Raw genomic sequence first — 27,379 nt, forward strand, 5'->3', positions numbered from 1 at the left:
GATATCGATACAGACTAACATTAAAAGCGTTTAGAGAACAGATATTCATATGAATGCTCCTGGATTTTTGGGATATTCTACAGTTTTATGGTGGTTTGAAACAAGATCAAGCTAGTAATCTATAAACCTCTTTAGTAATATGTTTAAAACTTGATAAATACATCGAATACATATTCAATTTATCCCAAAATGTGCCCTCAATGCATTTAGAAACTGAAACAATGTTTTACAAGCGATTGAGCGACTTATCTTCCTAAATATATAATATATACCAAGGAATCTATAGGAATCTACCTACAAATTGGTTTCCACTAATCATTTCATTTAAAATATATTTTTTATTATGATTATCCAACATTAAATAGAGATTTCAATATACCAACATCAATATACATCAATGCGATGAATGCCATAAATATAAATTTTCTATCATATAAAATAGAGAGACAGAGCCTGAGTTCTATAACATTTGGTGAGATTCCTTCACTAAGGAGGAGAATAATTGCCAATTATTTGGCACTCACTGGGGGGGCGGAGGGCACTCCTTATACTACTTTTGAGTCTGTTTTAAAGCATTTTGTAGTAAAAAAAGATGAACCTATATAACAATTGTGCAAATGAGTAAAGCTTACAACCGAAATCAACAATAGAGTCGAAAATTAGAGGCTAATTAAGTGACTGTAAGGAACATCCATAACACAATTAATCACTTTTGAATGAAACTTAAGGCTAGAGATTCAGTTTAAGGAGCATTTGCATTTGTGCCACAATATTGAGGAGCATTCCTTTAGGCGTTTGCGCCTGCAATGCCTGTGAGAGGATCCGAGAGATGGATGATGGCATCGAGTTCTACTTGTGTGAGATTCTCGCTGAGCAGCTTCTCAATGCTAATGAACTTGGCATTGGGCTCTTGGATCGAAGAGGCGTCCACTTCCTGGTCGGGAGAGGTCTGTAGAACCGAACTGCTGCGTTTGGCGCGCTCTAAAAGAAAGATGTACACTTTTAGCAGAAGAAAAATTTATAAGGAGGGATTGTTTCCTTACCAAACCGCGCACGATGTGCCTCTTGCTCGATGATAATCTCATTGGTGACATAGACCTCGCGACGGATTTGATCCCTTAGCTCCACGCTCATGTCGGGTATGCACCAGCGCACCAGAATCATCACAAGAGCCACAAAGTTCTGAAAGAAACGAAGAACCATATTTCATCATCATGTCATCACTTGTCCATGATTTGTCCATCGTTTTGGGGTCACAGCCCCCAGAAGCAGAAGCCCTATTCTTCTCCACTCAAGCGACAGTAAATGCAATTGGCTAAGACGGGCTAAGACAGGTGTTAGCCTCAACCCTAATATTTTCGGGGGAATTGGGAACGCACTCGCTCCCCAAAAGAAACCCCATATCGAATGAAACCAGCACATGCACCCCCAACATAGCATAGATCGGACTTTGGCAGCAGCATAACCAGCGAGAGAGAGAGGCAGCAGACAAAATGTCAAGAAACTGAAAATAGAATAAAATGAAATGCCAACTAAATGGATAATTGGCCGGCAGGGCACATTGGCAGTTCTGCACGAAAGTTGGAACATTTCAGACAGTGGCTTTGAATACTTCGAGACGAGCGGACGTGTGTGTGATAGCAAAAAGGATAGCCATAGGAATATAGGATTAAAAAACTAACAAAAATTAATAAGAATAGGCTTTCATCTACCAATTTCCAAAATTCAAACACTTTAAAATGAAATACTTTGAATTCCTGAGCCTTTCCTCAGTGGGTCTTAGCATAGCCATCCTAGACATCCTTATAGCATTGAGCATACTCGGTCCCTCTACCTATTATCTGTACTTTGATTACTTGGATATCGATAGGTGGGAACAGACCAACGATGTGGAGGCCTTGAGTGCCTTTGGCACATTCGTTTCCACGTTGGGTAAAACATAAAGAAAAACTAATTTTAATTCTATGCTAAAAAGGAAACCCTTTTCCAGTGGATTATCTCTGGGTGCGTGAATTCTCGCAGGTCTTTTACATGACTGCCACACTCATTATTTGGGTCAAGGCATTGATAAATCTGGCAGTGGCCTGCCTTCTAGTCGATGGCATTAAGCAGGTAATGGCATACCACTAAAAATATAGAATAATCTGTCTAAATGATTGATTTTATCTGCAGAAACGACTGATTTGCATTGCACCTTGGCTGATCAACACCTATCTATCGATGACCGTGGAAACTGGCATTTTTGTGAGCCTGGAACTCCGAATTGATGAAGTCGATGCCGCAGTGGATCGTCGGATAGCGCGTAGTCTCATCTTTGGCGTATTTTTAGGTAGGCTTTCACATGATTTATATCCCTAATTTGAATTTTAATTGATTTTTATCTATGAAGTGCTCAATGCATTGCTTTCTTATGGCATCTATGCGCTCTATCGGAAGCTAAAGTCCACACCGAATGAGAATATCGAAGCCATTCAACAGAATCCTCATACATTCAACGCCTAAAACTAAGTATCTTTGAGGGATTTGATTTTTAAAGCTGTCTTAAAGCATTTATAGGTAAATAAAATGAGATTAAAGGTGGGTTGCTTCTCTGCCTTAGTTTATCTTTTGCAACTCACTTCAAAGACCACAACAAAGCCCAAACGACAGGCCAAAATGATGTAAAACATGCTGCTTAAATTGTATTTATCCGGCGATGAGGGCGGCAACCGAAAGTCTGTGTATCTGAAAGAAAGAAAACCCTTTTAGTATCCCATTCCATAAAGCAAACCCTCGAGTGCATGCCATACTTGCACGATGTTATGTTGGAGAGATCGCCTGCGAGGCTGTTCAAAGTGGGTGAATCGGAGACCTTGAATTCGGAGAGAGTAAAGTCGAGGTATCCATTCAGGGTGCCATCTTTGGAGACATAGTTGCGGTAGACCAGTCGAGGAATCATATCCGATGTAAAGGCAATGATGAAGCCCTACAAAATACATTATTTAGAGATCTTTCCTAGGGGTACTCTCCTGCATCTACTCACATTTGTGATCACACTTAGCTTTCCAATGCAATCCAGTATCCTGTACCACACGCCAATATCCCTCACACGCTGCGACACGGGTCGCTTGTGGTGTGTGAGCAGTTTCTTGGCATCCAAACGCATTTCCAGTATATTATTGAGCAAGGCAAAGAACGGGGCCAGCGGAAAGGCAGCCACAAAGATGGTCACAAATCCGTATTGCAAAACCATCTCCAAATATTCGGGAAACAGACCGCGTGCCCCCCAATCCAGCAGCTTAAAGTCGCGCATCCAACGCTCGTCTTTGGTTTTGTCGGGATTCGGAGTGTTGTTGAACAAACGGGAGAGGCCCACCTGAATGGCCAGCACTTTGCGCCAGAACATGGGCAGATATACCTCGAGTATCGTGTTGAAGGCCTGCTTGCCCACCATTATAATGGCCAGCTGGATGCAGAGCTCCGTGAGGCAGCCACCAGAAGAGCACTGGAAAAGAATTCAGGGAAAGATTAGCTGTTGGACGGGAACACTCAGTGGTAGGGACCTACCTCCTCTTGTCGATAGTCAAACAGTTTGTTATACTCCCCTGGATGTCCCACAAATTTTCCCTTAAAGAAGGCTATATAAAATATAGAGGCATAATAGTTGACAAACTGCAGCAGATAGATCTTGAGAGTCAGCGAATCATCGAACTGCGTTTGAGTGCGCCACATTTCCAGCTCTGTGAGGTACTCCGCCAAGTGGCTGTACATCTGAAAAGTAAAGAATTCCCTTTATAACATTCCAAAAGAGTTTCAAGCGGCGAACACTCACATAATTCAGGATATAGAGCAAACACAGATTCACAAAGGCCGCCGAGGCTGTGGCCAAAACAATGGCACTCGAGGTGGTCAGGGGACTGGCGCCCACTTTTAGAGCCGCCAGCATCGACATGCGGTACACCACCACCGCCAAAAGGGCCACAAAAGCCAGGGCAATGAGCAGCAGCACCACCGAAAAGCTAAAAACAGTCGCCGGCAGCTTCATCCGCCAAAAGGGAACCGTCGGCTCCTTGACGTTCGTCACATAGTCCACTCTGGTGGGTGGTATGTGCTCCAACTTGGCCAAATACTGCGGCCTAGGGTGCTCCTCGTGGACATCAAAGCCCGTCAGATCCCAGCGATGGGTTATCTCCGCGGAGTAGCGCTTCCATAGCTCCAGGAAGAGAGTGGCCCAAAAGGACATAAAGACGGCAAAGAAAACTGTGCTGGGATTGTCGATGAGATACGTGACCTTGGCATAATTGCAGGTCTCCTTGAGGTCCCAAAAGTTGCACCAATCACAGAGGGGACACATGGTTATATTTGTATTGGGACGCAGACAGATATCTTTGCTGCAAATAAAAGGAATTTTCAATTAGTTGGGGCCACAATTGATGGATGAAAAGGTAAAGCTTACACAGGCACATAGTTCTTGAGAGACAACCAGGAGTATAGAAAGCATATCACACCCACAATGGAGGCCAGCAGCAACATATAGGTGTAATAGCCCAACCAGGCAAAGTACAGACCTAAAGAGAGGGGAAATATATACTAAGAAAGGCTTTCTTTGAACATAGGTGCTGTTTCCTAACCAATTTTGACGCCAAAGTACTCCTTGATGTCGTCCAGAGGCTGATAGCGGTACCATTTCTTCACAGACGCCCAATGTTTGTACAGAAGAGCTCTCATGGTGCCCGATTCGGTTATTTCGCCCTGAAAAAGGAATTTAGTGGATCTGCTATAAATATCGTTGTAATACTCACATCATGCAATGGATATGCCGCACAGTAGCCGCCCTCTGCAATCAATCGCTCAATGCCAAAGGCCATGTCATGTTGATTTTTGGTAGGAAAACGCTGACGATCCAATATAAACTCCACAATGCGCGACCTCACGGCGGTGGTAAAGAAGCAATCCTGTCGTATATCAAAGCTATCCAAAAAAGAAGATAAATTAAACGAAAAATGGTTATGGTACTTCTTCTAGCTTACAGATACTCCTTGTCGCGACTGTAAATGGCAGTAAAACGATGCGCTCTCTTGGGGAATATATGCTCATCCACATGGATATTCCGTAGGAAGAATTGGCAAACGGTTTTCAGACTAGAAAATATGCTTTTTGTCGAACGATTGACAACAGACATTCCAGGGATCTGTAAGAGCACCAAAATACACATTAATCTGAAGGAAATTGAAGGTTAAATTAAATTAAGATAGTCAAAGCAAAGGCTTACTAAAGGGTATACACATTTATATTCAATTGATAATTCTACAACAGATGTTAGGCACGGGATTAGGTTTCTTTCATACATCAACTCACAGCAGAACAACATTTAAGCCTAGGTTTTAGAAGTATTAATTGTGTAAAATATTTAACTGATTCAACAACGTCTGGGCCAACCTTCTTGGACAAGTATTGAGCCGCATTCTGTAGACGGTTGGTTCTTTCATATATACGCAAATTACACAAGGACTAAAAACACAGAAACATATAAGAAATCATACAAAAACAATAGGAATTTTCAACTGAATTTCAATCAAATTTTGTTTCAGGGCCCAAAAGTCTTAAAGGAATTAGATCTGAAGATCGAGAGACGAAACGCACCTCCTTCATGGGCATCCGTAGCTTAAGTATCTCCGCATACCGACGCAGCACCTCCAAAGGGGCATGGATCTGCAAAGAACAAACACCCATTAATGAGGTTTCTTTTGGGGAAATTCAAGGCTTACTTACCTTCACGAAACATATTTGATCCTTTTGGCTTGTTTCCACCTCGAGACCCTGGCTCACGAGATTCGCCTCGAACACCCTTCGCTTCTCCGTATTCTCCGCCTCCGTGGGCTCATGGGCATTGATCCTGTAGGCCAGCACGAAGTCAATGGAGCGCGTGCAGTCCTCGAAGAACAGCGATGTGTTGATCTCCTCCCGCTGATAGAACTCCCTGGGGCAACTGCATTCGCGTTCATCGTAGCCATTATTTCCCAAAGTGGGTTCAGTCATTGGCAGCAAGGGGCTTGAGAGATGATTTTGGTTCCTTGGCTCGGAGGACTTCTTTTTGCCATTGGCCAGGGGCCCGGCAGCACCGTCTGGCAGTTGGAGCGTGGAGGCGTTGCTGTAACAAAGAATGGACGTTCAGGAATGGAATGCTTTCAGTGTTTCAGTTTGATGTCCATTAATGTCCCTATAGGACCCACCCCCCGCTTGGCGTGTTAATGTCCCACCCTCACCTTATTTAGGTCACTCCCCGGGTGGTTGGAACCCCCTAAGCAACTATAATCTGAACGCGTTGAGCCATTTTCTGGCACACACAATTCACCCACATGACATCAGTAAATAATTTCTCTATTTTTCCTTGGCTTTCATTTGCTTATACAGCAGCAGCAGTCTGTTTCCATCTGTTTAGTCTGTTTCTAGTATATTTTTTAAAGAGCCAAGTGCAGTGCCTCACATTCAGTTGATAATGTGGCAAAAACATTTGCAAATAATATATGCAAACACTTGATATTTGAGCGCTAGAAAAGCAGCTCAGCTCCTCGTGTGAGTCGGTCTTTTGTGGAAAAAATGAGAAATCTCCTATGATTCACGATTATATCTGATCATAAAAAAAAAACAATACAAAATTTACCTTAACTTCGAAAGTGCAATCGAATGAGTAATTGAGCAATCGACCCAAAAAAGAGGGAAATATTTTAGAAAGATGCTGAATGGGAGTCAATGGGAGCTGTGTGATACAGGGCATAAGTTCTTATCAGCTATAAATAAACTGGGAGAAATGATAAGCCCAGCCATGAAGGAGGCTGTCAATTACATTATCTTTCATCATTCTTTTATTTATAGCTGTCCAACAAGGAGATAAAGTCCAGTAATTACACTTGTTGATTCAAAGCTTCATTGGGAAAAGCCCTCAGATAATACTTCCTTTGCATATAATGTGAAGAGGTACAGATTATTTAACGCAGAATGGAATGAGGCTGGGGAAAACCACTCTACTGCATTTTATAAGTAGGAAAAGTGTTTATTGCCAGTGATTAGAAATAGAACAGCCACCGGAAAAAACATAAACAGCGAAATCATGAAAGGAAGGACAAGTCTCAGTGATCGAAGCTTTGGATACCCTGCAGATATGGTATAATTTGCTATAATTCCTTTTGGAATTCTATTGGTAAGGGAACTTTGACGTCATTCCCCTTCCAACTTCCATAAACCGCTCGGTTAAGCTGTATGTTTCCTCTTGTTTCCTCCATTCTCTTTTGTACTCTTATTTCGTGTGTGGCTCGGCTCATCAAACATTCATGTTCATATTTTACAAACTTTTCAGCCTTGGCTCGCGGCGATTCATAATTATCTTCAACTTCTTTCAATCAAAAAACTCAAGTATGAAAATTTACACACAATTTGTTATTGTTATTGTTTTTTTCGTAGGCCCACACATTGAAAATTTTGGCATTTGGCTTTAATCAAGGCCAAGAGAGAGCAAGACAGAGTGAGAGACACTAATTTATTAAACATTTGTGCCGCTGCTTTTTCGAATATTTGTCACCCAAGGAAGAGCAGAGCAGCGAAAGGTGACGGAAAATTGTTTCCCCGAAATTTTCTTATATAATGTATGCAAATATTATGCTATATACTATATATGCATGATCCGTTTAATCATCCAACCGACAAGATCCGCAATACTTGAAACACACACAGTACACAAACACACAAGGAAACCGTTGTCTTTTACTTTTCTCCCGCGAAACAGATGATTAATCCAACACAAAAAGGGAACACTACGGTAAACCCGTTTCTGCGAAAGCTGATCGGGCGTATAAGTGTATAAAGGTTTTAATAAGGTATTAATTGACCCACCAGCGGGTGTAATATCACATTTAGCGCGGAAAAATATTTCCGGCGAGTTTTTCGCTTCTGGTTCGCCCGATGTTTGAGAATTGAGTGTTCAGAAAATTGAAATAATATTCCAACAAACGTTGGCACTGACAACGGGAGAGCCCCAAAGAGCGGCAGAGCTGTCCAAAGCGCAGCAGCAACAACAAAGCAGAAACAAGAGAGGGCGAGAGAGCTGTCAGCTGGGCGAAGAGCAAGACACAGACAAGCCGGCATATGATAATCCCCCCCACCACACACTCCCGTGCGTTGACTTGAGTACTTTTGAACAAAAGAGCAGCAGGCCAACATCATTCGTGTTGTGTGACGATACGAAAAGTAGTTGATTTTCTGAACTAAATTAGACAGCGCCTAAGATGCCTTCCATAATATACAAATGTGCTTTACATTTTCATAAAGAAAGTGTAGTGCAATAGTGTACATTGAGTGCATCAGCGAAATAAACCTGTTGCCAAGTAACTGTTGTCTCGTTTAGACAGTACTTCAATCAGTTGGCGTCGGAAAGAGAGAGAGAGAGAGCGAAGTCTAAGCACATGTTCATAGATCAAATGCAGGTACGTATGTTATCTGTTCCCCCTCTTCCTATATTTCCCATTTCCAGCACAAAGGGAAATAGATGTTCTGTTTATGATAGGAAATTAGTTCATTGGGTAATTACTGTGTAGTAAATTGTAGATTAATATTCAGAGAAGGTCGGCGGAATAGTGGGATGGAATGCAATGCTAATACAAGGTGCTCTCTGTTCTGAGTCACTGAATTAGGAAGAAAAACACTGACATTCCACATCCGAAAGAGGAATCAAAAGTATATTTGTCTAAGAATACAGTGATTCGCACTTTCTGCTTATCTGTCTTATGCATATAGCAACAAGTGCGAATGATCAACATAAAACACAGATAAAACCATACAGGGGGCTCTTGAAAGTGGCTAGAGAACATCCAAGAGGTTTCACCAAAACTCCCTGCTAAAACACCCTCTATCCATGACAATAAAAAAACCCAAACTCAATTACAGAAAACAACAATAGACAGACAACAAACAGTCGACAAAAACCAGCTGCAATTATCTTTAATGGATATTTCCTCTATATAGTCAGCTTCATTGGATTGGACTTACCTTGCAGCGAACCTGGCTCTCTTATCAGAGAGTGATTCACTTGATGATTTTCGGTTCTCTCCGCTGGCCGCATCTCGCTCTTGGTCCATAAAATCCGTCGTTGGATCTGCTGCTCCCCGGCCCCTGTTCCTGCCCTCCCAAAGGCTTCCGCTGCCATTCAGCTTATCGCTGAGGCCGATGCGCTGCATCAGTTCCATGTCGAAGGGGGCCAGCGGGGTGGTGAATGGCGGTTCCAAATGGCTAGCAGGCGGCGCTGGAGTCCCCTTTTCCTCGTCCAGCAGAAGCTGCGAGCTCTCTGGCGGAGGGGGAGACGCTTCTTCGGCGCCGTCTAAATTTAGCATTTTGCTTAGTGGCAACTTTTAAATTTGGCCAATCGGCGGAGTCTTGCTGCTTCCCCCCACCACTTCTTCCCTACTTTCACAAGGCATCTGTGTGTGAGTTCATGTGCGCGCGCGGCATGCGTATGTGTGTGTGTGTGTGTGTTGCCAAAATATATTGATGGCGAGGGCCAACTTTCATTTGTGCCGCTGCATTGCTACACTTTGCACTAAATCTAATATCACAATTCAATTATATTGCACGTTCCGCTGGAGGAAGTATAGTGTTAAATAATTAAAAACAATTTAAGACTGAAGCGCGCGCGGGGAGACTTAGAACAGCTGAAATCAATCATATATACCGTCTGACCGTCGGAAATATACCAAATCTTACCGTCTCATTTTGAAAATATACCGTAGATATACTGACGAATTCATACATATTCCTCGTTTTTCATATTCGGTCGAATATTACTAGCTAGATAGATCTCTCCGCCCTACCCACATAATTTTATCCTATTGAAGAATAAATTCTCTATAAGATAAACTACTTTTAATTAATGTCATTTATTATTCGGACTAAAACAAGGTTCAAACGAAAAAGTTCAACAAAAACAATAGTCGCAATGTTGTCACGTCAATGTTTCTGTCATTTGAAGAAGTCAACCGGAGTATGGGATTTTCTATACCCTATATCAAATTGTTTTTTTTTTAGACGTATTCATGGAAATATTTGATTAGGTTATTGTATATACATATATCCTGATCCCGATACTAATTCTTGGTCTCTGTAAGAAGACCACTAACTTCAAAATATAGTTCAAATACATTTTAAACAGAGACTGATCAGTTTCTTCATTAATTAAAGCCTGGTATGACAAACATTTCCCTAACTCTGTAATATCCTTTTCCCTAGGGTATGAAATGGGACTTATTGTTGTTACCGATTCAATACATAATATGACCCTCCGAAATATACCGCCTAAGCCCCAATAATTTAAGATACAAACTTGAGCTAAACTAATAGTAATAGTTATAACAATAATTACTCTTGTAGGTCCATCCCAACCTTCACTTTTAATTTGAAGAAATTAATGTACACGATATGTTTAACCTAAAATTAAAAAAAAACTAAATTTCAATTCTTCACACACTGAACATGTCGCAAACAGACATAAGATCCCAGGATATTCCGCCGTAGCTCCTCGTCCTATCGGGATTTCCAAGGGATGTGCTCCTGCGGCTGGACTGTGGCAGCAACTGGCTGTCCTGCTGCAAGCCATTGCCATGATACCGCTGCTGTGTGGCTAAGTCGACACTTGGCGTCCCATCCACTGCAGCAGGGACCAATGATCGACTGAGAGCCGGGAAATAATGCCAGCAAACCACCATTCAAACGCCGCCGAATCAAACGCTGGGCTTCAGCTTCAAGACGCGTAAGCGCATTCAAGGATCAAGGACATTTTTCTGATCACGGTGGGACTTGGCACGACCCGATCGGGCCGTAAATTATGGAGAAATAGAATATATATGTCTGCGGTAAATATCCTTGATCCTTGGTCCTCGATAAGGACTCCATTAAGTCAGGCCTCAAATAACGGAGAAAAAAATGGCTTGTAATGGCCGTGATCAGAAAAATGTCCTTGAACCTTCGCCAAGGACTCCAACAGCCCCAAGCATACATATTCAGTTTTCTCGGCTATTTGTGAGCCGATCTGGGCGGATCAAGGATCATTCCTCAATCAAAAATATATAATTTTCTCCGCTATTTGTGAACCGATCTGGGCGTGCCACGCCTTTTTGTAATCGGAATAATTTACCCGATACAGAAAACAGCAAGGATGATTTTTTTAATATTTGTAATCATCAAAACTTAGCTTAGTATAAATAAGTAAACAAGTGGAAAACATTTGTATCTACTACCTAAATCCTTAAATCTAACAATAATGATATATATCTAGAATCTAGTAGCCCATGTAACCTCTCCTTTGTTTGCCAAAGTCCTTGTTCTCGATGGCCAGGTAGAAGGATGACGACGGCTTATAGGCTGGCTTATGTGGACGCGTCGGTTGTCGAAGTCTGCTTTTTAGACTAGACAGGTAGTTAAGTGTAGTGTCATACGACCATTAGCGATGGTTGAATGAAAGAAAACATCGCTGAAAAGCGACTAATTTTTTCTTATCAGAGAAAAAGCAGCTGACTTTGTGTATGTATGTTTAAATAAGGAATAATTCGGAAATTAATAGTCAAAATATGCAACAAAAAAACACATGACTTTTCAAATAAAAATAACAACTTGTATTGAACAGAACATTAAACAGAATAATACGTATTTCTCATCTCAATTTTAACGGGAACAACAACGAATTTTTGACTTTAATATATGGAATAATAATACAGTAGTGTTTCATATTGTATGCACTATTATTATGGGGCTAAATTATGTATTAGGAGTTGAACTTGGACATTGAATTTGCATCAGAAACGTCGCCGTCGGAGATGGATACGGATATTGGAGGCTTTCTGACCTACTCCCTCTACTTGGCAGTGTAGTTCTTGTGGACCTCAGGCGAAATGTTGTAGACGAACTGTAGGATCTCCTGGATGACGGGCTCCTTGCGCGTCACGATGGCGCGCTCCATGTCGGCCAACTTCACGCGGGTGTCCGCATCGATTTTGGCAGCAACGCCTTCCCGGCTGCCCATGTGCTATAGGTAGTGGGATCGTAGGGGATTAGCTTGTGTTCCGAAATCGGATCGAAGATGGTACAACTAACCTTGGCCTCGAACTCTTTGAAGGCGCGCTCCCGCTCCTGACGGAACTTCTCAATCTCCTCGGTGGCCTCGTCCTTGGCCTGCTTCAACCTCCTTGCCTTGCCTGTGTGGGTGGGTGAAAAAATTCAAAAAGAAAAAACAGTTATTCGTCAGCTTGCACAGTATTTACTGTTTTTCAGCGAGTCATGTGACCCACCGCGCATAACGTCGATAAGGCGGCGCGGGGCCGAGGGCTGGGTCAATGGTGGTGAGAAAACACAGTTGCCTTTGCTTTCTGTATCTGTTTCTCCAATTGGGAAAAAATAATTCCAATTTTACTTACGCTTCCTTGCCTCTGCCACCTTCTCGGCGGCCTTCTTCTCAGCAGCAAGCAGTTGCTGGATTCCCTGCGTTTGGCTGGCCATCTTGTTAGCTTCACAAAAATTTACGTGGTGTACTGACCAAGAAAAAAAAGCAAGTGACTTTTAGAAATTTTTTGCACGAAAATTGTCATATGACTGACGAAGTCAGCAGTGTGACCATGGATATTCCCATACGGTCTGACCCTCTGAAATATACCGTAAATATACTGACGAATTCAAGTTATATTATACATATTTCTCGTTTTTGATATTCCGTCGAATATTACTAGTTAAATAGAACCTCCAGTCCTGCCTACATAATTTTATCCGATTACTAACTAAATTTCCTACAAAACTGGTTAAAGAAAAGGTTTCATCCCTATTGCGTTACTTATAAAATAAGGTTTAAGCAAAAATGTTCAACAACAATTTCTGCTAAATAATTTTCTTTACATGGTAACTACACGCCCACTACACATTTGCTACAAAAGCGACACCTAAAGGGGAAATGTGTACGTTTAAAAAATGTTTGCGCGTTTTTTCATATTAACCCCAGTCTGCGAAACCTCCGTTGGTGTACATTGGTGCAAAATACTAGGAAATACTATGATAAGTACAAAATTTGCATAGTGTGTGAGCTAGACATGGTGGCGAAAAATCAGTGAACCTCGAACTTTGCGATAAAATATACAAAATAATTGTCGTATGACGAAGACACACACATGTAATAGCAACTCTGCGCGTGCACCAGGGAGGGATGATTATACCAGGGATTCGGTGTTGCATTTTCTACAGCAGAACATTTTTTGTTTATAATCAATAAAAAGATAAAATTCGCTGTGAAATTAGTTAAATCTCCTGCTCTGAGATGTCCTTTTCATTTACGCCCACAAGCAATTCTGCTATTGGAGCCGCAGCGCCCACAGCGGGTGCATTCGGTTTTGGCGCGCGACCGGTGACTACAACGGCACCTCCTCCCGCTTTTGGTGCAACCGCTGCGCCAGCCTTTGGAGCTGCAGGATCTTCCCCTTTCGGACAAGCGCCAGCAACATCAGCCTTCGGACAGGCGCCCACAACGTCAGCCTTTGGACAGGCGCCTGCGACATCAGCATTCGGTCAAGCGCCCACGTCGTTGGGATTTGCAGCGGCAACAGCAGCACAGCCTGGATTCGGAGCACCTACGGCTCAGCCTGGGTTTGGTGCAACAACAGCCCAGCCAGGATTCGGAGCACCCACGGCACAGTCTGGGTTTGGTGCACCCACGGCGCAGCCAGGATTTGGAGCACCTACGGCCCAGCCCGGATTCGGAGCACCTACGGCACAGTCCGGGTTTGGAGCTCCCACGGCCCAGCCCGGATTCGGAGCAGCTACGGCCCAGCCAGGATTCGGAGCACCCACGGCCCAACCCGGATTCGGAGCACCAACAGCATTCGGAGCAGCTACAACAGCATCGCCATTCGGCCAAGCAGCTCCTGCTGTCGTTAGTGTAGCGCCCACATTCTCCTTTGCGCCGCCGGCCACCAGTGCCCCGACCACAGCACCGCCTGCTTTTGGCTTTGGCAGCACGGCCACCACCGCACCGGCCACTTCAGTGGGTTTGCAACCGGCTCTGACTGCTGGCATTGGTTCCTTTGCGTTCGCCAAGCCCCAGGCCACGACGGCGGCCAGTCTGAACTTCAGCACGAACACCACGACGGCCACGGCGCAGCCCTTCAATACGGGCCTGCGGCTGGGTGGCTCCACGTCGGCTGTGGGGAGTGGAATCTTTGGCAAGCCGCCTGGCCAGCAGACCACAGCTCCCGCCACATTTGTGGGTTTGGGCGGCATCGATGTCAGCGCCACGCAGCCAAAGCTGGGAGACAACAAGAAGGACGGGATCAAGGTGAGTTCTGGCAATCCATAGATTCGAACCCGTTTTACCCAGAACCGTTTGCAGATCAAGGAAACCCAAGTGCCGGACGAGATAGTCAAGACAGTGGAGGCGCTGAAGGTGTACATCAAGCAGCAGAAGACCACCTCCTCGGACATCGGACGGACGTCCACCTCAAAGTTCTCGAATGTGACGCACGAGATCACGGGCTTCGCTTGGGCGCTGCAGAACATGGCCAACTCCGTGGACGCCAACAACCAGCAGATCAAGCTGCTGCGTTTGGAGACGGCTAAGGCCATACAGTCGCTGGAGATGGCCCAGAGGACTCAGGACACGCCCATCGGACTTCAGTACGAGAACAATGCTCCGTTCCAGTACTTCCAGTGTCTGGTGGTCAAGTACGAGCAGGATTTGATTGCCTTCCGGCAGCAGATCACGCTCACCGAACGGCACATGCACGCCCTGGCCAATCCACAGAGCATCGCGCCCGAGGACCTGAAGCGTGGCCTTCGGCAGCTCAACGAAGCTTTCATCTCGCTGGCAGGCCGCTTGCATGACCTTCACCAGCGCGTGGAGGAGCAGAAGGAGCTGTATCTGAATCTGCGACGATACAAGCTGCGCGACGCCACCAATGTCTTTGAGAAGATCGATAATCCACCGCCGCCGGCAGTCGAGCCTCAGCGGATCAGCAGTGGCCCGACGCCCTTTTCCAACATCTCGGCCATTAGTAGCCTGAACAAATCGTATGCCTCGGCGGCGGCTGCCTCCTCCAGCAATGCGGCAGCCAAGTGATTGATTGTCCTCCAATCCGTATGTTGAAATAAATCGTTTTATATGAAGTAATCCTCGCGAGGCTTTAAATGTAGAATAGAATATATTTCACTTCCAACCGGGCCAGAGACAAAGATCAACAATCTGGTTACACCAAACACGAATCGAATCCCGAATCCTCCTACTTCTTGACCACCTGTATAACATCCTCGTCGCCCATCACATGGGCAATGCCCACTCGCTGGGGCGAGTACTTGGTGGATGTGCCCCAAACCAGGGCATACTTGAACTGCGCGGCCAGCGTGCGATGAATGGCATGGCATACATGCTCCACACTGACACCCTAAAGAGAGGAAAATCGAGGGTCAGCAAGGGTTTTTCGAGTTGGAGTTGTGAGAGTTCTTTGACAGACCTTTCTCAAAATCAGACCATCATCAAAGTCTGGCGGTGCGCCGGGCTTCTTGGTGTATACCCTGATCAGCTGCAGCGCCTCCCAGAGGGCCTCCAGCATGTAGTCCAGATTCAGCTTCATGTTGCAGCTCACGACAATGGAGTTGGGCTGGCGGGCCAGGCGATCCACCTCCTCGATGGAGATCTGATCGATTTTGTTGTACACGTAAAGGCAAGGCAGATAGACACGATTGGCGGTGACCACGTCGATGAACTCATCCTCGGTGCAGTCCTCCCGGAACAGCACCTCGGCGTTGAAGATCTTAAAGGAGTGTAGGATCATCTGGACCATTTTCTCGCTGCAGCGCGTCAGGGTGCAGGTCGAATTGAAGCTCAGGCCGCCGCCCTTTTTCTGTTTAAAGTAAATGTTGGGCTTCCGCTTGTTCAGCCGAATGCCTACGGACTCCAGCTCCCGCTCGAGCAGCTCCCTGTGGACATTCGGCTTGGTGGCATCGAGCATCATCAACACCAGATCGGCAGTGCGGGCCACGGCAATGACCTGTCGTCCACGACCTTTGCCCTGGGCGGCACCCTCAATGATACCGGGCAGATCGAGCAGTTGGATATTGGCGCCCTGGTACTCGATCACGCCGGGAATGCACGTCAGCGTGGTAAACTCATAGTTGGCTGCGAAGAGAGGAACCAAATGAATATTGGGTTGGAGGCACATGTAGGAGGTGTTACATACCCGCCTCCGACTCTGTCTTGGTCAGGGTGGACAGCATTGTGGATTTGCCCACCGAGGGAAAGCCAATGAGCGCTACCCTGGCATCTCCGCTTTTGAGCACATCGAATCCCTCGCCCTTTTCGCCCTTCTTCGTGGGCTCTAGCAGCTGGGAGCGATACTTGGCTAGCTTCGCCTTCAGCAGGCCCAAATGGTACTCGGTGGCTGCAAAAAATACACAAAAACAAAGGAAATCCAATCAGGTGAAATCCTAACCTAAATTCCAACGCGGCGAGACGCCGCAGAGTCGACTGTGGGGTGTTGCCGGCTAACCTTTGTTCTTTTGCGTGCGTGCGATCTCACGCTCGATCTCAGCAATCTTCTCTAGGATGCCCATGGTGTTGTTGCTGACTCGAGGGTCTGTGGGCAGAGCATTCAATTAACACAAACACAATTTCTTTGCCTTGTATTATTTTAGCCAGCAGAGCGGGGCCCCAGGGATGCAGAGTGATTGAGTGGGTGGGCGTGCAGCCCTCGAACAGCTGTTCTTTGTCTGGCCTGGCCGCCTGGCAACTCTGCGAGCTATCGATAACGCTTATCGCGGCGCACTTTTAAATTGAATTAATTGTACTTTATTTATTTAAAAAACTCATAAAATATACACAAATACACATCTGTGTTGCGATTAGTTACAATAGTGACATCGAGACAAATAGAGTAAGACCGAGAGAGAAAAAACCAAACAGCAGCTGCTGTCTCTACCCGATCATGTCCTTATGCGATTAGCGACTAGCATAGTAACCATGACCATGGTTACCCATGAACTCCGTCCAACGTTGTGCGTCCAGGGGATCCAGCTCGGAGCAGACCTCGCCCGGCTGCAGCGATCGGCAGGTGCAGGTGATCCCAATGCGGGTCACAATCAACTGCGACTCGTACTTGGGCAGTGCGGGCTCCGAGTCCACCAGCCGCTCGTTGAGGCACTGCTTGAGGAACTGTTTGCGCAAAACGCGCAAATTATCGATGGTATAGCCTGCAAAATAGACAATAACAATATACAGATTTCACTTTCTTTCCTATGATCTCACTTTTATAGGCGCTGATCTTCTCCTCCACGCAGCTGAGATCCTGGGGGGAGAACAGCGGCGGATAGGCCTCCGATTCGCGTATGTTGAGCACAAAGGCAAAGTCCAGCGACGAACTGGCATTGCCCAGGGCCTTCAGCAGCACCACAGTTGAGGAAATGGAGGCCAAATACCAATCGGACTCCTCTCCTCCTCTCTCCTCGCCGGCTGCTGTGGCCTGATGTGGCTGATGTGGCTGATGTGTGGCTGATGTGGTCTCCTTGCGTCGCTGAAGCTGCTCCCTTGCCAGCAGATTCTTGAGCAGTTTCGGGTGCTTGAGCGGCGACTTCTTGCCGGCTGGAGCTGGCCGCTGTGTGCGATTCAGCTGCACCTCCAGATCGTCGGTGCTGAAGAGCACCGCTCCTGGCGGCTCAATGTGCCGGGCAATCGCATAGAGCTTCAGCACCGTGGATTCATTGTAGCGAAGGCGACAGGTGTCCGCCCGGGCCTGCAGGATGATGTCGCTGTCCGGCACGAACTCGTAGGCATCCCGCGCATTGGGTTTATTGCGGCACTGGATCTGCCAGTGCAGGAAGAAGTCTCCCCCGAAGCTCTGCGAAATGGAGACTCCCCCGAGGAGACTGTTCGCCCCACCGGCATCCGTCATCATGGCGTTGAGCAGGGGCTGTCCTGTGCGTCCGTCCAGGATGGTGGTCTGCGAGTAGTAGTAGACGGGGAAGCCCGGTCCCGAGTTGTACTTGACCATGAAATCGGTGACATTGTCGTGGTTGAAGTGGCCCGGCACGATGGCACTCACGCACTCGCTGGCGGGGAAGGTGTAGTTCCAAATGACGCTGTAGTTGGCACCGTTGAAGGCGTAGACGGTGCTGTTGAAGGCGGCCACCACCACATCGGAGATGCCGTCTCCATTGAGATCGGTGAGTACGGCAGGGACCATCAGACCCGATCCCGGCTGCTGGTAGAGCGGCGTGAAATGCTTCTCACTCGTGTGGGCCATCAACGAGTGCAGGCGGAGGGAGTAGACTCCTCCGGGGGTGTTCTGGCCACCCGTGAGGATCAGCAGGACATCGGTGCCGTCCGCCTGGGTGAGCAGTTGGATGGGCACGAACATCTCCTCGCGGTAGGGCGTGGGGATGCTGCGGATGACCTTGCCCGTCTTCCCGGAGATCAGCTTGATGTGCCCCGCCTTAGACTCTTCGCGCTCCTCCAGATGGGCGGCAATCACCTCGGGAACTGCATCGCCATCCAGATCGCGAAGAACATTGATCGTATAGAGATCCATGACGATGGGGGAATTGGTCTCCACCTCCAGCTCACGAAAGTGCCAGATGACCGAGCCAGTGCGTCCATTGATGGCATAAATCATCTAACAAAAGGGATTTCCGGTAATGATTCAGCCACGAAAAGACTTTAATAATGCTCACCCCCAGTCTTCCAGCTGCCACACAATCCGTGCCGCCATCCCCGTCCACATCGGCGCTGCAGTGCAGCGAGAAGACATTGGGCACGCTCCAGGACTGCCACAGAATGGAGCCATCCCTGCCATTAAGGGCCACCACACCGCCCTCGCAGGGAACCTCGTCCTCGCCCTGGGAGGACTTGCATCTGGGCAGGGGTATGCCCTCGTAGTGGATGTTGTCGTCCACGCCATAGCCAAAGATCACATCCTGGACGCCATCCCCGTTCAGATCCGCCGCTCGCAGCGGACTCTCGCTGTTCATGCGCGCCAGGCTGCGTGTCCAGCGCTTCTGGACACTGATCTGAGTGCAGGGCACGAACTCGCTGCCCAAACTGCTCCCATACCCGACGCTGGAGGAGCCTGCCAGCTGGTTGGCGGCGAGGCTGAGCAGAGCACAGATCACGGTCACCTTCACAGCATAGCAGAAGGGGTCAAAGCCGCGTCCGCAGCGCCGTCGCTTGTGGAGCTTCATGATGGGAGCGGAGGATCCCGAGCTGGGAACTTAACCCGAGCTGTGTTTGCGCCGTGGCTGCGCTTCGCTGCGCTAAAGGTGGATACAATGGGTTATGGATGCATATAAATTGTCATTATTATTATTATTATTATTATATAAAGCTAATAAATAGATAAAACTAGGTATTAACAAGGTGTGGGGCTATAGCTACTGAGGCCTTAAGCTCGCTATGGTATAATTATTCACTTGAGTATGTATGAATTTATATAGATATATTTACAGGGTTGGTTTTATACGATATTGTATGTTGTAAAGGAATTATTATCTAGTATACTAGTTGTGTATATGTATATGTACAGGGATGATAGTTTATGAGTTTATATGTAGTGAATGATTTTGGATTGAACTAGGTAGTTGATTATTATTTTTGCGTAATTGTTGTTTGGGGTGGAGATGTATTGAATGGGGTCGGTGTTATGGAATATTGTGGATTTTTGTAGAGAGAGTGTGGGGCATATGTATAGTATGTGTCTTATATCTATGGTTGGGTTGTGGCAGAGTGGGCATGCGTTGGAGGATGTTTTATCCATGTAGTGGGCATTGGTGAATCTTGTGTGCCCTAGTCTCAGTCTGTTTAGGATGACTTGGTGTTTTCTGTTAAGGTTGTTTATGTTTTTGGGGGGAGGATGAGTGGAAGATAGATTGATAACTTGTTGGTACCATGGGGAAGTCTTGGGGGGAATATTTTGCCTGTTAGAAAGTCTCGCTTGTTATCCAAGGTGTGTAAGTTGGCTTCGGATAGAAGGTTGTTAGTGGGTGTGGTGCGGAATGCACCCAGGGCGGCTCTTGTTGCTGCATTAATCGTAGTTTTCAGGCGGTTGAGCTGGGGAGGCAGAAGTCTACTTTTGATATGATTAGAGATTTCATAATTTGTACAAGTGTTGAGGTGTGGCAGTTGTATTTTAAGGACGAGAGGTGTTTGATAATGCCCAGTGGCTTGGAAAGGTCTATTTTGAATTTATTGATGTGCGAATTCCAGTTGTATCTGGAGTTGAGTGTGAGGCCTAGTAGTCTGAGTGAGCTGTTTTGGTTGATGGATGTGTTGCCAGTAAAGAATTTTGGTTTGCAGTTATGTATGCTTGCGACATATGTGTAGGAGTTTTGTCTTTGGAGAGGTCTGCTCCTGACTGAGTGCACCAGTTGTTTATTTGGTTGAGGATTGATTGGATGTCGGTTGTGGGGCTTTTCCTTTTGCTGTGTTGGATGATAAGGAGGTAGTCGTCAGCGCATGCAGTGAAGAGTGGGTTGTACGCTATAAGAAAAAGGATAAGTGAGATGGGGGAGCCTTGGGGTATGTCGTTGGGCAGTGGGCCGGTGTTCGAGAGGTTAGAGCAACTTTTCACAAGAATTTTCCTGTTTGACATGAAGCTTATGACATATTGTAACATTCGTGGACCTACTTTCCATTTTTTTAGTTGTTGAATGATGGAGTGGATTCCTATTTTGTCGAAAGCTTTGGTGAAGTCAAGGGATAGCTAGATGGTAGCTAGATGGTCTACGTAGAGTAGACTGTCTAGTACCGATTTGCGATTTGATTAAAGCCTAGTTGGCTGTTGTGAATTAGTTTGTTGTTCAAAACAAACCAACATAACATTTTTGCCACTATCTTATCGAGCGTTTTGGCTAGGCATGAGTTAAGTGATATAGGTCTGTGGGATTTAATGTCTGTTAGCGGTTTTTGTGGTTTTAGAATCGGGAGGACTAGGCTGAATTTGAGTCGAGTATTTTGTTAAAGTGGTCTATTATTCTGGTTTTAAGGGTGGGGGGTGCGTTTTTTATCATTGAGTAGGAGATGCGGTCGAGGCCGGCGGTGTTTCCTTTCAGGGAGTACAGTGCTGATGAGAATTCTATGAGTGTAATGTCCTTTTCGATTTCTAATGCTGGTGGAGTTGGGGTGTAGTTTATATGGGAGTCTGTGTGGGAGCTGTTCGTCCGGAATGTTGCGGAGAAATTACGATCGTGAGCTTCTTCTGACCACGTGTGGGCGAAGGAGTTGGCTATCTCGGTTTGGTTGGTTGTGTTTGTTTGGTGTGTGCGTTAAAGATATTGTGAATGTTTTTGACAGGGTAAAGTCCGCATAGTCGTCTGATGTTACCCCATGTTGAGGATGTGTCTGAGGTAGGGTGTATTTGGGCTGTGAAATCAAGAATCGATTTCTGTTTAGCTTCTCTGATTGCTCTTTTGAATTTGGCATTTGCTTTTTTTTTGTATTCTATGTAGTTGGTGTTGTTTATGTCTCGTTTGAGTTTATTCCATTTTGTGGTTTTTGAACTTTTAAGGATTGCTAGTTCTTTGTTCCACCAGGGAACGGTACGGGGGAGGGAGAAAGTGGTGTTTTGGTGGATGGAAAGATGGGCGCTTTGGATTATTATTTTTTGTATTAGAGCGTTTTCGCTGTTGACGTTGTCGCTTGTTTGGGAAGTGGAGTTGAGTTTTAGGATGTGTTTTTGGTAGAGGTCCCAGTCGGCTCTTTTCAGTTTAAAGGACGGTTTTGAGGTAAATTTTGGGAGGGATGGGTTGTTGAAAAGGGAGATTAGTATGGGGACGTGGTCGCTACCGTGGAGGTCGTCTATTACTTCCCAGAGGAGTTCTGGAGCAATAGTTGCTAATGCTAGGGAGAGGTCAATGTGGGTGAATGTCTTGTGTGTTGAGAAGTGGGTGGGGAATTTGTTGTTTAGGAGGATGTAGTTTGAATGATCTAAGAAGGAGGCTAAAGTTTTCGCTCTTAGGTTGGCTTTAGGTGAGCCCCAGTAGGGGTGCCAGCTGTTGCTAATGCTAGGGAGAGGTCAATGTGGGTGAATGTCTTGTGAATTTGGGAATTTGTTGTTTAGGAGGATGTAGTTTGAATGATCTAAGAAGGAGGCTAAAGTTTTCGCTCTTAGGTTGGCTTTAGGTGAGCCCCAGTAGGGGTGCCAGCTGTCAAAGTCTCCTAGGACTAGAGTGGGATCGTTTGTGGTTAGGGCTAGGACGTTATGTAGATTGCGGAAGTTGAAGGGTTTGTTAGGGGAGATGTATGCGGATATGATGTTCACTTTGGATTTTGATTTGATGTTGACACCCACAGCGTCAAAGTCGGAGTTGAGAGGAATTTTGTGTGGGATATGGAGTTGTGTATGAGAATGGCTGTGCCAACAAAAGTATTAAGCTGGTTATAGCTGCAGTATATTGAATAGTTGGTTGGAATAGGGAGATAGTTGGGGTTGGATATGTGGGTTTCTTGTAGGGCAACAGTTAGGGGGTTATATGCTTTAGTTGTTTTTGTAGCCGTGTATGTTCCATTGCATTATTTTAAGTTGCATGCTAGTGATTGTATTTACTTCCAAGGGGCTTGAAATGAATGTTAATACTATTGTTATTATTTAAAGATCTTCTTCGTTGTAGATTTGGTTAGAAAGGGAGTTGTTAGTTAGTGACGCTAGGTTTGTAGTTTTTGTTTTTTCGGATTTATCTTTTGCCTTGAGTGGCTTGGTGACTAGGTTGAGTTTGTCCTTTTCTTTAGTCCAGCTTCGGAGTTTGCGTTCGGTATCTGGGATGGTTTTTGTGTTTTTATACCCGATACTCAAAATGAGTATTGGGGTATATTAGATTTGTGGTAAAAGTGGATGTGTGTAACGTCCAGAAGGAATCGTTTTCGACACTATAAAGTATATATATTCTTGATCAGCATCAATAGCCGAGTCGATTGAGTCCTGTCTGTCTGTCCGTCCGTCCGTCTGTCCGTCCCCTTCAGCGCCTAATGCTCAAAGACTATAAGAGCTAGAGCAACGATGTTTTGGATCCAGACTTCTGTGATATGTCACTGCTCCAAAAATATTTCAAAGCTTTGCCCCGCCCACTTCCGCCCCCACAAAGGGCGAAAATCTGTGGCATCCACAATTTCGACGATACGAGAAAACTAAAAACGCAGAATCGTAGAAGATGACTATATCTTCTAGAGTGCAAAATCTGAACCAGATCGTATAATTATTACATCCAGAATCACGAAAACAATTTCACTCTTTCTCGCTCTGTCTCACTCTAACACACAGGTTTCATGGTCGGTTTTGCCAATTGCAAAATATGAGTTCAAGGATCTCAGAACCTATAAGAGCCAGAGCAACCAAATTTGGTATCCACACTCCTGTGATATCGGACCTTGACCGTTTTGTGTCTAAATTCGCCACACCCCCTTCCGCCCCCGCAAAGGACGAAAATCTGAGGCAACCACAAATCTCAGAGACTATTAAGGCTAGAGTAACCAAATTTGGTACACTCACTCCTTTAAAGTGTCACTATAAAACGTATATCTCAGAATTTCGCCCCACCCCCATCCGCCCCCACAAAGGACGAAAATCTGTTGCATCCACAATATTGCAGATTTGAAAAAACTAAAAACGCAGAATCATAGATAATGACCATATCTATTAGATTGCTGAATCTGGATCAGATCAGATCATTTTTATAGCCAAAAGGAACAAATCAATTTGCAGTGGCTACGCAGCGCCCGACGTCACGCTCAGACTGATTTTCTGTCTCTTTCGCACGCACTCTTTGTCGTGTCGTTAAATATTAGCGGCGTCTGCCGGAGGAGAGCCATACTGACTTAGTATCGGGTATAACCGTAGAGTTGCGGTGTCCGCAGCAACTCACAACGTTCCCCCTCGTTGGTTTTAGTTATTTCCTCGAGGTCTGTGTCCATGGCCATTTCTTCTTGGGTGGGTTGCTGGATTGATTTGGATGGGTGTGTGTTTGAGTCTGAGATGTCTGCGTTGGGGGTCGATACTACTGTTTGTAATTTTGCAGCCATCTCGGCGTATGGTGTGGTTTGGTGTGTGTTGCGTTGAAAATATATTTTTTTGCGGTTAAGAAGTCTACTTTCTCGGAGGATTTGATATTTGCAATCTCTATTTGCTTGAGGAATTCCGGGCATTTGGGGTCTAGTGGGCAGTGGTTGTTTTGGATGTTGATGTTATGTTTGCAGTTGCTGCAGAATTTGGGCTTGGAGCATAGATCGTCGTCGGCGGGGTGTACTTCGGAGCAGTTTTTGCAGATTTTGGGGTTTGTGCAGTATTTGGTTGGGTGGCCGAATTTCTGGCAATTATTGCATTTGAGGGGGCGAGGCGTTTGGGGGCGATCGTTTACTCGTTCGTATCCTATCATGATGCGTTGGGGGAGTGTTGGTGCATCGAATGTGAGGATGATCAGACCGGTTTCTTGGAGTAAGCCGTCTTTGTGTTTGTGAATTTTAGTTGCGTCAATGACCTTTTGAGTTTTGAGTTCGCTTTTGATGACTTCTATTTCTATGTTGCGTAAATCATTGGAGTAGATGACACCTTTGGAGGAGTTAAGGGTTTTGTGATCAGATGCTATCACTGGAAAGTCGTGGAATTTTACGATTTTCAGGAGCTTTGATGCCTGTGTTGTTCCTTTTGTTTTAATGAGCAGTGAACCGTCCCTGATTTTTTTGACTGAGTCTACTTCACCTCCACTTTGAAATCTATGACTTTTTTAATAATGAAGGGGGAAACGTTTTCGAAGGTTTTATTGTCTGTTCTGATTATTGTAATATATTTGGGTTCGAGAAACGATGATTTGTCCCACGGTGCGTGGAATTTGGGGTCTGGTGGTCGCGACATTTCAGGTAGGCTAGGGCTGACGGCCGCTGCACTTAATGTTCTAACTGTTCGTTAGGTGTGTTTGTTTTTGGTTTTTTTGGGAGTTTGCTTTGTGCACTTGAATGTTGTTGTGTTAGGTTTTGTGCGTTGGATTTCGGTGTGCTCGCTGTTGGTTACATTTGGCGCGTCTTTACTTGACGGAGTATAGACTGAGACTGTGATATGAATTGTCATATTTTATACATTTTAATCAGACTTTTGTAAAAACCAAATTTGTTATATACATTGTATATATTGATCATTCATATCACTATGGCATTTTCCAGCGAAATCTATTTTACATAAGTCGCAGTAAGAATTTTAAATTGTTTTAGCCTTCACTGGCTTTAGTTTCACTCACATAATCACAAACTATCGGGGAGTTTAGCTTAGAACCTATTGCTAATTTGATGTCGGAAAACTTAATTATAAAACAATGAACACGAACAAGATTCAGATAGCTACTAAGCAATGCCATTTAAATTTATGGAAGATTTCAAGCATAGGGAATGGAAAATAAATGCATTTCCTACGCTTTAGCACTGTTTAAATTGAGTAATTAACTGAAATAAGATTAAAGTTGTTTTCTATTTGTCACACTTGAATTTTATAATGTTTATGCAGCAGAAATGTCTTCACTGGGAGTGCAACGTCCTCGATTTTAAGACAGTCAATTTCGTGTAGTTCCTTTCGTAACCATTTAAGGTACACTTCTGGTGGGAAACATACAAGTTTTCGGCGAAAAAACTGAAAGATCGCCAAAGCTGCATGTTTAAGTGACTTTAAAAAGACAAAACCACATAGAAAACAAGGCTAGTGGGAAAAATAAATAAAATTATGAGCTTCACTACTGCCTTTTAAAATATTATAGCGGTTACCACGAACCACTTACCAAAGTACGGATAATCCTTTCTTTTCGACTTTATACAGTACTTTGGTATAACTATGGAAACAATGCGAATGCAATGAAACAATTGATATTAAATCTGAAAGAATAGCTATCTGGAATGTAAACCCCAGGCATGCAAATACTCCAATGACCAGGAAAACTTGTCTATATATGTATATATATATATACTATATATATATATACTATTGGTTCAATCAAATCCAAAACGAGGGGGAACGTTGTGAGTTGCTGCGGACACCGCAACTCTACGGTTATACCCGATACTAAGTCAGTATGGCTCTCCTCCGGCAGACGGCGCAAATATTAAACGACACGACAAAGAGTGCGTGCGAGAGAGACAGAAAATCAGTCTGTGCGTGACGTCGGGCGCTGCGTAGCCACTGCAAATTGATTTGTTCCTGTTGGCTATAAAAATTATCTGATCTGATCCAGACTCAGCAATCTGATAGATATGGTCATTCTCTATGATTCTGCGTTTTTAGTGTTCTCGAATCTGCAATATTGTGGATGCAACAGATTCTCGTCCTTTGTGGGGGCGGAAGGGGGTGGGGCGAAATTCTGAGATATACGTTTTATAGTGAGATCTAACAGAAGTGCGGATACCAAATTTGGTTACTCTAGCCTTAATAGTCTCTGAGATTTGTGGTTGCCCCAGATTTTCGTCCTTTGCGGGGGCGGAAGGGGGTGCGGCGAAATTTGGACACAAAACGGTCAAGGTCCGATATCATAGGAGTGTGAATACCAAATTTGGTTGCTCTAGCTCTTATGGGTTCTGAGATCCTTGAACTCATTTTTTGCAATTGCAAAACCGACCATGAAACCTGTGTGTTAGAGTGAGACAGAGCGAGAAAGAGTGAAATTGTTTTCGTGATTCTGGCTATAATAATTATAGGATCTGGCTCAGATTTTGCACTCTAGAAGATATAGTCATCTTCTACGATTCTGCGTTTTTAGTTTTCTCGTATCGTCGAAATTGTGGATGCCACAGATTTTCGCCCTTTGTGGGGGCGGAAGTGGGCGGGGCAAAGCTTTGAAATATTTTTGTAGCAGTGACATATCACAGAAGTCTGGATCCAAAACATCGTTGCTCTAGCTCTTATAGTCTTTGAGCACTAGGCGCTGAAGGGGACGGACAGACGGACGGACAGACGGACAGACAGACATGACTCAATCGACTCGGCTATTGATGCTGATCAAAAATATATATGCTTTATGGGGTCGGAAACGATTCCTTCTGGACGTTACACACATCCACTTTTACCACAAATCTAATATACTCCAATACTCATTTTGAGTATCGGGTATAAAAATGGACCACAACTGAATATGATCGAGTATTGAGTCGAGTCTGTGGGGTGTTGCCGGCTAACCTTTGTTCTTTTGCGTGCGTGCGATCTCACGCTCGATCTCAGCAATCTTCTCTAGGATGCCCATGGTGTTGTTGCTGACGCGAGGGTCTGTGGGCAGAGCATTCAATTAACACAAACACAATTTCTTTGCCTTGTATTATTTTAGCCAGCAGAGCGGGGCCCCAGGGATGCAGAGTGATTGAGTGGGTGGGTGTGCAGCC

The 27,379-nt window shown here is 45.1% G+C and overlaps 6 protein-coding genes and 1 long non-coding RNA gene across 9 annotated transcripts; 3 read left to right on the plus strand and 4 right to left on the minus strand.

Annotated features, from left to right (window-relative positions):
• Nucleotides 1-318: 318 nt before the first annotated feature.
• On the minus strand, nt 319-9,697 carry subdued (anoctamin 1). 3 transcript variants are annotated; one of them, XM_015182919.2, is made up of 15 exons: nt 9,022-9,697; nt 5,752-6,130; nt 5,623-5,691; nt 5,419-5,490; nt 5,010-5,170; nt 4,782-4,950; nt 4,611-4,731; nt 4,436-4,547; nt 3,812-4,370; nt 3,547-3,750; nt 3,023-3,484; nt 2,790-2,965; nt 2,619-2,724; nt 1,044-1,182; nt 319-981 (listed from the first exon to the last, which is right to left on the minus strand). In XM_015182919.2, the coding sequence occupies exons 1-15, from the start codon at nt 9,360-9,362 to the stop codon at nt 788-790; spliced, it is 3,264 nt and encodes a 1,087-aa protein (XP_015038405.1). In that variant the 5' UTR covers nt 9,363-9,697; the 3' UTR covers nt 319-787. The 3 variants fall into 3 exon arrangements, with proteins under 3 accessions (XP_015038405.1, XP_003736940.2, XP_001360040.2); XM_003736892.3 differs by lacking the exon at nt 9,022-9,697 and adding an exon at nt 7,870-7,983; XM_001360003.4 differs by lacking the exon at nt 5,419-5,490 and having other exon boundaries at nt 9,022-9,696.
• LOC13036311 (uncharacterized) lies at nt 1,182-2,603 on the plus strand. The gene is made up of 4 exons (XM_003736893.3): nt 1,182-1,932; nt 1,991-2,112; nt 2,173-2,329; nt 2,390-2,603. Exons 1-4 carry the CDS (start codon nt 1,740-1,742, stop codon nt 2,500-2,502), a joined length of 585 nt encoding a protein of 194 aa, XP_003736941.1. The 5' UTR covers nt 1,182-1,739; the 3' UTR covers nt 2,503-2,603.
• LOC117183321 (uncharacterized) lies at nt 8,091-11,917 on the plus strand. Its single transcript, XR_004468477.1, has 2 exons — nt 8,091-8,459; nt 10,511-11,917. It is a non-coding gene; the product is annotated as an uncharacterized lncRNA (long non-coding RNA).
• On the minus strand, nt 11,680-12,604 carry Vha13 (V-type proton ATPase subunit Vha13). The gene is made up of 3 exons (XM_001360004.4): nt 12,435-12,604; nt 12,115-12,215; nt 11,680-12,046 (listed from the first exon to the last, which is right to left on the minus strand). Exons 1-3 carry the CDS (start codon nt 12,514-12,516, stop codon nt 11,876-11,878), a joined length of 354 nt encoding a protein of 117 aa, XP_001360041.1. The 5' UTR covers nt 12,517-12,604; the 3' UTR covers nt 11,680-11,875.
• A 324-nt stretch (nt 12,605-12,928) lies between these two features.
• On the plus strand, nt 12,929-15,166 carry Nup58 (nuclear pore complex protein Nup58). Its single transcript, XM_001360005.4, has 2 exons — nt 12,929-14,335; nt 14,390-15,166. Exons 1-2 carry the CDS (start codon nt 13,322-13,324, stop codon nt 15,113-15,115), a joined length of 1,740 nt encoding a protein of 579 aa, XP_001360042.3. The 5' UTR covers nt 12,929-13,321; the 3' UTR covers nt 15,116-15,166.
• A 12-nt stretch (nt 15,167-15,178) lies between these two features.
• LOC4803275 (developmentally-regulated GTP-binding protein 2) lies at nt 15,179-16,729 on the minus strand. The gene is made up of 4 exons (XM_001360006.4): nt 16,542-16,729; nt 16,233-16,433; nt 15,507-16,171; nt 15,179-15,437 (listed from the first exon to the last, which is right to left on the minus strand). The coding sequence occupies exons 1-4, from the start codon at nt 16,603-16,605 to the stop codon at nt 15,276-15,278; spliced, it is 1,092 nt and encodes a 363-aa protein (XP_001360043.1). The 5' UTR covers nt 16,606-16,729; the 3' UTR covers nt 15,179-15,275.
• Nucleotides 16,730-16,828: 99 nt separating this feature from the next.
• LOC117183337 (uncharacterized) lies at nt 16,829-27,243 on the minus strand. The gene is given in 5 exon segments (XM_033376924.1): nt 16,829-17,241; nt 17,297-18,659; nt 18,718-19,296; nt 25,778-25,842; nt 27,180-27,243. Coding segments are annotated over 5 exon segments (2,322 nt in total). The 3' UTR covers nt 16,829-16,990.
• Nucleotides 27,244-27,379: the final 136 nt, after the last annotated feature.

Source organism: Drosophila pseudoobscura, chromosome 2, assembly GCF_009870125.1.
Source record: "Drosophila pseudoobscura strain MV-25-SWS-2005 chromosome 2, UCI_Dpse_MV25, whole genome shotgun sequence".
Taxonomy (NCBI): domain Eukaryota; kingdom Metazoa; phylum Arthropoda; class Insecta; order Diptera; family Drosophilidae; genus Drosophila; species Drosophila pseudoobscura.

Coding starts and splice junctions, on each gene's coding strand:
- LOC13036311 (XM_003736893.3), top strand. CDS start 1,740: ATGAAATACTTTGAATTCCTGAGCCTTTCCTCAGTGGGTCTTAGCATA. Junction 2,113..2,172: donor TAGTCGATGGCATTAAGCAG/GTAATGGCATAC, acceptor TTTTATCTGCAG/AAACGACTGATTTGCATTGC. Junction 2,330..2,389: donor CATCTTTGGCGTATTTTTAG/GTAGGCTTTCAC, acceptor TTATCTATGAAG/TGCTCAATGCATTGCTTTCT.
- subdued (XM_015182919.2), bottom strand. CDS start 9,362: ATGCTAAATTTAGACGGCGCCGAAGAAGCGTCTCCCCCTCCGCCAGAG. Junction 5,171..5,418: donor CTCAATACTTGTCCAAGAAG/GTTGGCCCAGAC, acceptor GTGCTCTTACAG/ATCCCTGGAATGTCTGTTGT. Junction 4,732..4,781: donor CGGCATATCCATTGCATGAT/GTGAGTATTACA, acceptor TTCCTTTTTCAG/GGCGAAATAACCGAATCGGG.
- Vha13 (XM_001360004.4), bottom strand. CDS start 12,516: ATGGCCAGCCAAACGCAGGGAATCCAGCAACTGCTTGCTGCTGAGAAG. Junction 12,216..12,434: donor GGTGGCAGAGGCAAGGAAGC/GTAAGTAAAATT, acceptor CCACCCACACAG/GCAAGGCAAGGAGGTTGAAG. Junction 12,047..12,114: donor TCAAAGAGTTCGAGGCCAAG/GTTAGTTGTACC, acceptor CACTACCTATAG/CACATGGGCAGCCGGGAAGG.
- Nup58 (XM_001360005.4), top strand. CDS start 13,322: ATGTCCTTTTCATTTACGCCCACAAGCAATTCTGCTATTGGAGCCGCA. Junction 14,336..14,389: donor ACAAGAAGGACGGGATCAAG/GTGAGTTCTGGC, acceptor AACCGTTTGCAG/ATCAAGGAAACCCAAGTGCC.
- LOC4803275 (XM_001360006.4), bottom strand. CDS start 16,605: ATGGGCATCCTAGAGAAGATTGCTGAGATCGAGCGTGAGATCGCACGC. Junction 16,434..16,541: donor ACGCACGCAAAAGAACAAAG/GTTAGCCGGCAA, acceptor TATTTTTTGCAG/CCACCGAGTACCATTTGGGC. Junction 16,172..16,232: donor CAAGACAGAGTCGGAGGCGG/GTATGTAACACC, acceptor CTCTCTTCGCAG/CCAACTATGAGTTTACCACG.